The sequence below is a fragment of the Scyliorhinus torazame genome, chromosome 22 (assembly GCF_047496885.1).
Source record: "Scyliorhinus torazame isolate Kashiwa2021f chromosome 22, sScyTor2.1, whole genome shotgun sequence".
In the NCBI taxonomy this organism is placed as follows: domain Eukaryota; kingdom Metazoa; phylum Chordata; class Chondrichthyes; order Carcharhiniformes; family Scyliorhinidae; genus Scyliorhinus; species Scyliorhinus torazame.
The window spans coordinates 16,761,082-16,771,081 of NC_092728.1; the positions used below are offsets into that span (position 1 = coordinate 16,761,082).

Consider the following 10,000-nt stretch of genomic DNA (forward strand, 5'->3'; position numbering starts at 1 on the left):
AGTGCGACGTTCCCTCAGCACTGACCCTCCGACAGTGCGGCGCTCCCTCAGCACTGACCCTCCGACAGTGCGACGCTCCCTCAGCACTGACCCTCCCACAGTGCGGCGCTCCCTCAGCACTGACCCTCCGACAGTGCGGCGCTCCCTCAGCACTGACCCTCCGACAGTGCGACGCTCCCTCAGCACTGACCCTCCGACAGTGCAACGCTCCCTCAGCACTGACCCTCCGACAGTGCGACGCTCCCTCAGCACTGACCCCCCGACAGTGCGGCGCTCCCTCAGCACTGACCCTCCGACAGTGCAGCGCTCCCTCAGCACTGACCCTCCGATAGTGCGGCGCTCCCTCAGCACTGACCCTCCCACAGTGCGGCGCTCCCACAGCACTGACCCTCCCACAGTGCGGCGCTCCCACAGCACTGACCCTCCCACAGTGCGCCGCTCCCTCAGCACTGACCCTCCGACAGTGCGGCACTCCCTCAGCACTGACCCTCCCGCAGTGCGGCGCTCCCACAGCACTGACCCTCCCACAGTGCGGCGCTCCCTCAGCACTGACCCTCCGACAGTGCGGCGCTCCCACAGCACTGACCCTCCCACAGTGCGGCGCTCCCACAGCACTGACCCTCCCACAGTGCGGCGCTCCCTCAGCACTGACCCTCCGACAGTGCGCGCTCCCTCAGCACTGACCCTCCGACAGTGCGGTGCTCCCTCAGCACTGACCCTCCCACAGTGCGGCGCTCCCTCAGCACTGACCCTCTGACAGTGCAGCGCTCCCTCAGCACTGACCCTTTGACAGTGCGGTGCTCCCTCCGCACTGACCCTCCGACAGTGCGTCGCTCCCTCAGCACTGACCCTCCCACAGTGCGGCGCTCCCTCAGCACTGACCCTCTGACAGTGCGGCGCTCCCTCAGCACTGACCCTCCGCCAGTGCGGCGCTCCCTCATCACTGACCCTCCGACAGTGCGGCGCTCCCTCAGCACCGACCCTCCCACAGTGCAGTGCTCCCTCAGCACTGACCCTCCGACAGTGCGGCGCTCCCTCATCACTGACCCTCCCACAGTGCGGCTCTCCCTCAGCACTGACCCTCCGACAGTGCGGCGCTCCCTCAGCACTGACCGTCCGACAGTGCGGCGCTCCCTCAGCACTGACCCTCCGACAGTGCGGCGCTCCCTCATCACTGACCCTCCCACAGTGCGGCGCTCCCTCAGCACTGACCCTCCGACAGTGCGGCGCTCCCTCAGCACTGACCCTCCGACAGTGCGTCGCTCCCTCAGCACTGACCCTCTGACAGTGCGGCGCTCCCTCAGCACTGACCCTCTGACAGTGCAGCGCTCCCTCAGCACTGACCCTTTGACAGTGCGGCGCTCCCTCAGCACTGACCCTCCGACAGTGCAGCGCTCCCTCAGCCCTGACTCTCCGACAGTGCGGCGCTCCCTCAGCACTGACCCTCCGACAGTGCAGCACTCCCTCAGCACTGACCCTCCGACAGTGCGGCGCTCCCTCAGCACTGACCCTCCGACAGTGCAGCACTCCCTCAGCACTGACCCTCCGACAGTGCAGCGCTCCCTCAGTACTGACCCTCCGACAGTGCAGCACTCCCTCAGCACTGACCCTCCGACGGTGCGGCGCTCCCTCAGCACTGACCCTCCGACAGTGCAGCGCTCCCTCAGCCCTGACTCTCCGACAGTGCGGTGCTCCCTCAGCACTGACCCTCCGACAGTGCGGCGCTCCCTCAGCACTGACCCTCCGACAGTGCGGCGCTCCCTCAGCACTGACCCTCCGACAGTGCGGCGCTCCCTCAGCCCTGACTCTCCGACAGTGCGGCGCTCTCTCAGCACTAACCCTCCGACAGTGCGGCGCTCCCTCAGCACGGACCCTCCAACAGTGCACCGCTCCCTCAGCACTGACCCTTTTTTTAAAAACTGCTTCAGGTTTAATAATTTAACAATTGCGTCTCACTCTCTCTCCACAGACCTACAATGGATATTTTGTTCATTATTTCGCTCCAAGGGATTTACCGGTTGTTTCGAAGAATGTAATCTTTATTATTGATGTCAGCTCTTCCATGATCGGGGCAAAGATCAGACAGGTAACATCTGCACACAGTCTGTCCAAGTTAATTCAACGATTGCCTGCATTTCTCTAGCTCCTATTCCCGCAGTGAACCCTCCCCCATGTTAAGGAACGTCTCGCAGACAGAATCTGTCCCCAAGCCAGAGGCAGAGATAAAAAGCACAGGGGACCTCCAGCTCGTCAGAGGTCGGCTTATAAGGAGCATCTTAAAGGAAAGAGAGAGACGAGAGAGAGAGAGGCAGAGAGGTAGACAGAGAGGCAGAAACAGAGAGAGAGAGAGAGAGGGAGGGACAGAGAGAGACAGACAGTGTGTTACAGAGAGAGGTCAAATGAGAGAGAGAGAGGGACAGAGACAGAGACAGACAGAGAGAGACAGACAGTGTGTTACAGAGAGAGGTCAAATGAGAGAGAGAGAGGGACAGAGACAGAGACAGACAGAGAGAGACAGACAGTGTGATACAGAGAGAGGTAAAATGAGAGAGAGAGATACAGATGTTGTGTTCTGCTTCTTCATGTCGCATCAGCTGCTTCCTTGATGTACGCTCTGACAAAGGGAGGTTCAGACTTGGAGATAGGTTTAACACATTTATTGAACAGTTAACAATTCTCCTACTTGAGTTCGACTCTCCTGCTGATCTTGCTACAGTAACTCAATCTAACTAACCAGTCTGCTCTAAGTCACGTGCTGGGTGTGATGCTTCCTGATCTGCCCCTGTCTCTCTAAGTGTCGCCTGTGGAAAAGAGAAAGAGCATGTGTGTCCTGTCCTTTTATATGGGTTGCCCCCTTGTGGTAGTGTCACCTCTGGGTGTCTTGACTGCCCATTGGTCGTGTCCTATTCTACGTGTTGATTAGCTGCATGTCTGCATGTCATGATGTCCCTGTGCTCCCTCGAGTGGTTACTTAGTCGTAGTGTATTTACATTAACCCCTTGTGTATTTACAGTGATGCATATCACCACATCCCCCCCTTTTCTAGTGTTACATATTTTCTGTACTTGATTAAAGAAAATGGAACAAAATAGGTAGATAAGTGATGACATGTACAAATCATGATGACAGTAATGATTGTTCACTACCAAATAATATGTATGAGTCCAAAGTTCATGAATTTACATGGTCGAGTTGCTTTCTTGTTTCGTTGTTGAAGTGATGATGTTGATGTTGTCATTTCCTTGTGAACGACGTCAGTGTCGCTGTGCTTAAGGAACCACAAAGTCATCAGGAGGTGTGCAAATGGTCAAATCACTTCGTTGCCTGATTTGGACTCTTTTTTTTCCCGATGCTTGTGGTAGCGATGCAGGAAATAATCTGTGTTGTCCGGCCTGGACTGTTTCTTGTGATTGCGATATCGATGCAGTACGTCACCTGCCTTGAAAGCTGGTCTGCTTGTCCGTAGTGGAGCAAACGTGAATTGGTAAGATGCGTTGACATGCCATGGTATGTTTCCTCTCTCGCCATTGCTCTGTGCTGAGCAGCAACATTGTCCTCCATGGGTAGAGTTGTACCAGTTGTTGTTCTATTGTTGTGGTCATTGGTGTCATTGACATGCTTGTGGTTGTGTTTGTTGCCTCTGGTACGCTTCTTCTTGTTGTCTATGTTGTTGTTTTTGTAGGTTTTGTTGTTGGGTTTGTTGCGCTCAATGACCACGCCGAGTGGAGAATGCGAGTCCTTCACAAAGTTACTTGTCTCAGTGTCCTTTGTGGTATCTGCTGTCTCACTGAGCGTCCCGTCCCTGAATCCTCGGCGCTCCCCGTCTGGAGTCATGTCCGCTTCGCTAGTATCATCTTTGGCTTGTCGGTGCTCCCCGTCTGGAGCCCTTTCTGGTTCACCTGAATCACCTTTGGTTTCTTGACGCTCCCCGTCCGGAGTCAAAACGTTCAGGGATGCATTTTCTTGTGGAGAGGCTCGAGTGGATGAGGTTTGAGTTAACGTGGTCTCACTGGAGTCACTAGTAGCCTCACTTCGATTGCCGAGTGCCTCTGTACATACTAGCTGAGATCTGTCAGTCGCGCTGAGATGTCGCACATCTTGCACGGGAATTGTGAAGCCTTTGTCACGTGTCGCACATACAGTGGGTAGACCTTCAGTGTCTTCTTGTTGGTTAGATGAGCTGGGTAGACTGTCAGAATCTTCTTCTGGTGGCTCAAACAATCTGGCTGGACTGTCATAGTCTTTTTGTTGTCCACTTGAGCGTGGTAGACTTGCATCGTCTGCTGCTGGTTGCTCAGATGAGGTTGCTAGGCCCTCGTGGTCTTGTTCATGCAAGGTCTGCGCTCTGGAGTCTTCCGTTGCTTCCATCGTGGAGTCTGTCAACGGGCTCGCTGTGGAGGCTTGTACCGCTCTCTCTGTGGAGTCTGGCATCGTCCCCTGTGTGGAGTCATACGCTGGTCTCGCTGTGGAGTCGATCTGTGCGCTCTCAGCGGAGTCGTGCAGTGGTCTCGCTGTGGAGCCTGTCATCGCTTTCTGTGCGGAGTGGGGGACTCTTCGTGGTGCGTGGACCACTCTCTTGGCGTCAGGTCGCTCTCTGTGGGCTTGTACCGCTCTCTGCCTCTTGGCGTCAGGCCGCAGCAGAATCCTGTACTCATGGGTCGGGATGTCGTCTGTGCTGGGCTGAGGATCCTCAGATCTGAAGAACTCATCCAGGTCTATGTCAGGGTCTTCAATGTACAACACATCTCGTTGCGGTTCGGATTTGGTACTGAGGTCGCCACGTCTAATGATGAAATCATCTTCCGAGTAGTGGTCTTCAAGGACCATATCACCACCTTTTGTGTCGGAGCTGGCATTGGGCTCGCTATGTCCAAGGAAGAAATCAACGTCTGAGTCGTAGTCTTCAAGGACTAAATCATCTCTTAGGGCGGTGCAAACTGCTCGTTGCAGGGTTCTGCGGAGGTTACTTTCAGCTACTGGTCGAAGTTCAGGCATTGTGCTGTCGTTCCAGGTGAAAGAATTGTGTTTTGTGGCTTTAAAACTGTTTTTCACTATTTTGGGACATTTCCCCTTTAAGTGGGCGTGGTCCGGGACCTCTGACATCATGACGCTTGTGATGTAGAGCGTAGGAATGGATTGCGCATGCGCAGATCGTTGTTCCTTTACTGTGCGCTCTTTTCGCAACTGCGCATGTGCGGCACCTTTTCCAAGATGGCCGCCAATCAAAATTGCCGTTTGCTGCTGGTGCAAACCTACCTTTGCCTCGTGGTGAGTATCGGCTCCAGTTTTACCCATTTCTGTTGCGTTCACCTCGCAGTAGTTTTCAAACCTGTCCGGGACTGTCTGGAAGTCTCTCTTGTCTTGCCCTTTGGAGTACTTGAAGGAGTTGAAGATTTCTGTTGCACTTTCACCCGCAATGGTGAGTAGAAAATCTATCTTCTCAGCATCGGCCACGCCATCTAGGTCGGAGGCTACCATGTAGATCTCAAATCTCTGCTTGAATGCACTGAGATTGCCGTGGTACCTGAGCTGCCGGAATCTCGATCATCTTGCCTGGGCTGTTGCTGGTAGTCACGGATCTTGCTGAGTTGAACTGTATAGATTCAACAGGCACTCACTGGTACCATGTTGTGTTCTGCTTCTTCATGTCGCATCAGCTGCTTCCTTGATGTACGCTCTGACAAAGGGAGGTTCAGACTTGGAGATAGGTTTAACACATTTATTGAACAGTTAACAATTCTCCTACTTGAGTTCGGCTCTCCTGCTAATCTTGCTATCGTAACTCAATCTAACTAACCAGTCTGCTCTAAGCCACGTGCTGGGTGTGATGCTTCCTGATCTGCCCCTGTCCTTCTCTCTGAGTGTCGCCTATGGAAAGAGAAAGAGCATGTGTGCCCTGTCCTTTTATATGGGTTGCCCCCTTGTGGTAGTTAGTGTCACCTCTGGGTGTTTTGACTGCCCATTGGTTGTGTCCTATTCTATGTGTTCATTAGCTGTATGTCTGCATGTCATAACGTCTCTGGTGCTCCCTCTAGTGTTTACTTAGTCTTAGTGTATTTACATTAACCCCTTGTGTATTTACAGTGATGCATATCACCACAACAGACAGACAGAAACAGAGAGAGAGAGACAGAGAGAGACAGACAGACAGTGATTTACAGAGAGAAAGGTAGAAAGAAAGAGAGAGGTCACAGAGATATGGAGGGTTGTAGGGACTGGAGGAGGTTACAGAAATAGGGAGGGTTGTAGGGGCTGGAGGCGGTTACAGAAATAGGGAGGGTTGTAGGGGCTGGAGGCGGTTACAGAGATAGGGAGGGTTGTAGGGGCTGGAGGAAGTTACAGAGATAGGGAGGGTTGTAGGTGCTGGAGGAGGTTACAGAGGTAGGGAGGGTTGTAGAGCTGGAGGAGATTAGAGAGATAGGGAGGGTTGTGGGGGCTGGAGGAGGCTACAGAGATAGGGAGGGTTGTAGGGACTGGAGGAGGTTACAGAGATAGGGAGGGGTGTTGGGGCTGGAGGAGGTTACAGAGATAGGGAGGGTTGTAGGTGCTGGAGGAGGTTACAGAGGTAGGGAGGGGTGTCGGGGCTGGAGGAGGTTACAGAGATAGGGAGGGTTGTTGGGGCTGGAGGATATTACAGAGATAGGGAGGGTGTAGGGGCTGGAGGACGTTACAGAGATAGGGAGGGATGTAGGGGCTGGAGGAGGTTACAGAAATAGGGAGGGTTGTAGGTGCTGGAGGAGGTTACAGAGGTAGGGAGTGTTGTAGAGCTGGAGGAGATTAGAGAGATAGGGAGGGTTGTGGGGGCTGGAGGAGGCTACAGAGATAGGGAGGGTTGTAGGGACTGGAGGAGGTTACAGAGATAGGGAGGGGTGTTGGGGCTGGAGGAGGTTACAGAGATAGGGAGGGTTGTAGGGACTGGAGGACGTTACAGAGATAGGGAGGGGTGTAAGGCTGGGGGAGGTTACAGAGATAGGGAGTGTTGTGGGGGCTGGAGGAGGTTTCAGAGATAGGGAGGGTTGTAGGGGCTGGAGGAGGTTACAGAGATAGGGAGGGGTGTAGGGCTGGACGAGGTTACAGAGATAGGGAGGGTTGTAGGGGCTGGAGGAGGTTACAGAGATAGGGAGGGTTGTAGGGGCTGGAGGAGGTTTCAGAGATAGGGAGGGTTGTAGGGGCTGGAGGAGGTTACAGAGATAGGGAGGGGTGTAGGGCTGGAGGAGGTTACAGAGATATGGAGGGTTGTAGGGGCTGGAGGAGGTTTCAGAGATAGGGAGGGGTGTAGGGGCTGGAGGAGGTTACAGAAATAGGGAGGGGTGTAGGGCTGGAGGAGGTTACAGAGATAGGGAGGGTTGTAGGGGCTGGAGGAGATTACAGAGATAGGGAGGGTGTAGGGACTGGAGGAGGTTACAGAGATAGGGAGGGTTGTGGGGGCTGGAGGAGGTTACAGAGATAGGGAGGGTTGTGGGGGCTGGAGGAGGTTACAGAGATAGGAAGGGTTGTGGGGGCTGGAGGAGGTTACAGAGATAGGGAGGGTTGTAGAGGCTAGAGGAGGTTGCAGAGATAGGGAGGGTTGTCGGGGCTGGAGGAGGTTACAGAGATAGGGAGGGTTGTCGGAGCTGGAGGAGGTTACAGAGATAGGGAGGGTTGTAGGGTCTGGAGGAGGTTACAGAGATAGGGAGGGGTATAGGGGTGGAGGAGGTTACAGAGATAGGGAGGGTTGTGGGGGCTGGAGGAGGCTACAGAGATAGGGAGGGTTGTGGGGGCTGGAGGAGGTTACAGAGATAGGGAAGGTTGTGGGGGCTGGAGGAGGTTACAGAGATAGGGAGGGTTGTAGGGTCTGGAGGAGGTTACAGAGATAGGGAGGGGTGTAGGGGTGGAGGAGGTTACAGAGATAGGGAGGGGTGTAGGGCTGGAGGAGGTTACAGGGATAGGGAGGGGTGTAGGGGCTGGAGGAGGTTACAGAGAGAGGGAGGGTTGTGGGGGCTGGAGGAGGTTACAGAGATAGGGAGGGTTGTGGGGGCTGGAGGAGGTTACAGAGATAGGGAGGGTTGTGGGGGCTGGAGGAGGTTACAGAGATAGGGAGGGGTGTAGGGGCTGGAGGAGGTTACAGAGAGAGGGAGGGTTGTGGGGGCTGGAGGAGGTTACAGAGATAGGGAGGGTTGTGGGGGCTGGAGGAGGTTACAGAGATAGGGAGGGTTGTCGGAGCTGGAGGAGGTTACAGAGATAGGGAGGGTTGTAGGGTCTGGAGGAGGTTACAGAGATAGGGAGGGGTGTAGGGGTGGAGGAGGTTACAGAGATAGGGAGGGTTGTGGGGGCTGGAGGAGGTTACAGAGATAGGGAGGGTTGTGGGGGCTGGAGGAGGTTACAGAGATAGGGAAGGTTGTGGGGGCTGGAGGAGGTTACAGAGATAGGGAGGGTTGTGGGGGCTGGAGGAGGTTACAGAGATAGGGAAGGTTGTGGGGGTTGGAGGAGGTTACAGAGATAGGGAGAGTTGTGGGGGCTGGAGGAGGTTACAGAGATAGGGAAGGTTGTGGGGGCTGGAGGAGGTTACAGAGATAGGGAGAGTTGTGGGGGCTGGAGGAGGTTACAGAGATAGGGAAGGTTGTTGGGGCTGGAGGAGGTTACAGAGATAGGGAGAGTTGTGGGGGCTGGAGGAGGTTACAGAGATAGGGAGAGTTGTGGGGGCTGGAGGAGGTTACAGAGATAGGGAGAGTTGTGGGGGCTGGAGGAGGTTACAGAGATAGGGAGGGTTGTGGGGGCTGGAGGAGGTTACAGAGATAGGGAGGGTTGTAGGGGCTGGAGGAGGTTACAGAGATAGGGAGGGTTGTGGGGGCTGGAGGAGGTTACAGAGATAGGGAGGGTTGTGGGGGCTGGAGGAGGTTACAGAGATAGGGAGGGTTGTAGGGGCTGGGGGAGGTTACAGAGATAGGGAGGGTTGTGGGGGCTGGAGGAGGTTACAGAGATAGGGAGGGTTGTAGGGGCTGGAGGAGGTTACAGAGATAGGGAGGGTTGTGGGGGCTGGAGGAGGTTACAGAGATAGGGAGGGTTGTGGGGGCTGGAGGAGGTTACAGAGATAGGGAGGGTTGTCGGGTCTGGAGGAGGTTACAGAGATAGGGAGGGTTGTAGGGGCTGGAGGAGGTTACAGAGATAGGGAGGGTTGTGGGGGCTGGAGGAGGTTACAGAGATAGGGAGGGTTGTGGGGGCTGGAGGAGGTTACAGAGATAGGGAGGGTTGTCGGGTCTGGAGGAGGTTACAGAGATAGGGAGGGTTGTCGGGTCTGGAGGAGGTTACAGAGATAGGGAGGGTTGTCGGGTCTGGAGGAGGTTACAGGGATAGGGAGGGTTGTAGGGGCTGGAGGAGGTTACAGAGATAGGGAGGGTTGTCGGTGCTGGAGGAGGTTACAGGGATAGGGAGGGGTGTCGGGGCTGGAGGAGGTTACAGAGATAGAGAGGGTTGTAGGGGCTGGAGGAGGTTACAGAGATAGGGAGGGTTGTGGGGGCTGGAGGAGGTTACAGAGATAAGGAGGGTTGTAGGGGCTGGAGGAGGTTACAGAGATAGGGAGGGTTGTGGGGGCTGGAGGAGGTTACAGAGATAGGGAGGGTTGTGGGGGCTGGAGGAGGTTACAGAGATAGGGAGGGTTGTCGGGTCTGGAGGAGGTTACAGGGATAGGGAGGGTTGTAGGGGCTGGAGGAGGTTACAGAGATAGGGAGGGTTGTCGGTGCTGGAGGAGGTTACAGGGATAGGGAGGGGTGTCGGGGCTGGAGGAGGTTACAGGGATAGAGAGGGTTGTAGGGGCTGGAGGAGGTTACAGAGATAGGGAGGGTTGTGGGGGCTGGAGGAGGTTACAGAGATAGGGAGGCTTGTAGGGGCTGGAGGAGGTTACAGAGATAGGGAGGGTTGTGGGGGCTGGAGGAGGTTACAGAGATAGGGAGGGTTGTAGGGGCTGGAGGAGGTTACAGAGATAGGGAGGGTTGTGGGGGCTGGAGGAGGTTACAGAGATTGG

The 10,000-nt window shown here is 55.3% G+C and overlaps 2 protein-coding genes across 2 annotated transcripts in view; one reads left to right on the plus strand and one right to left on the minus strand.

Annotated features, from left to right (window-relative positions):
- atp2b4 (ATPase plasma membrane Ca2+ transporting 4) overlaps window positions 1–10,000 on the minus strand; it is a 386,143-nt gene that overhangs the window by 164,362 nt on the left and 211,781 nt on the right. The window lies entirely within an intron of this gene.
- The window catches only part of itih6 (inter-alpha-trypsin inhibitor heavy chain family member 6), a 106,894-nt gene that overhangs the window by 56,724 nt on the left and 40,170 nt on the right, over window positions 1–10,000 (plus strand). The window contains exon 6 of the mRNA XM_072487923.1: window positions 1,970–2,086. Within this exon, the coding sequence (XP_072344024.1) occupies window positions 1,970–2,086 (117 nt within the window). The remainder of the gene's footprint in view (window positions 1–1,969; window positions 2,087–10,000) is intronic.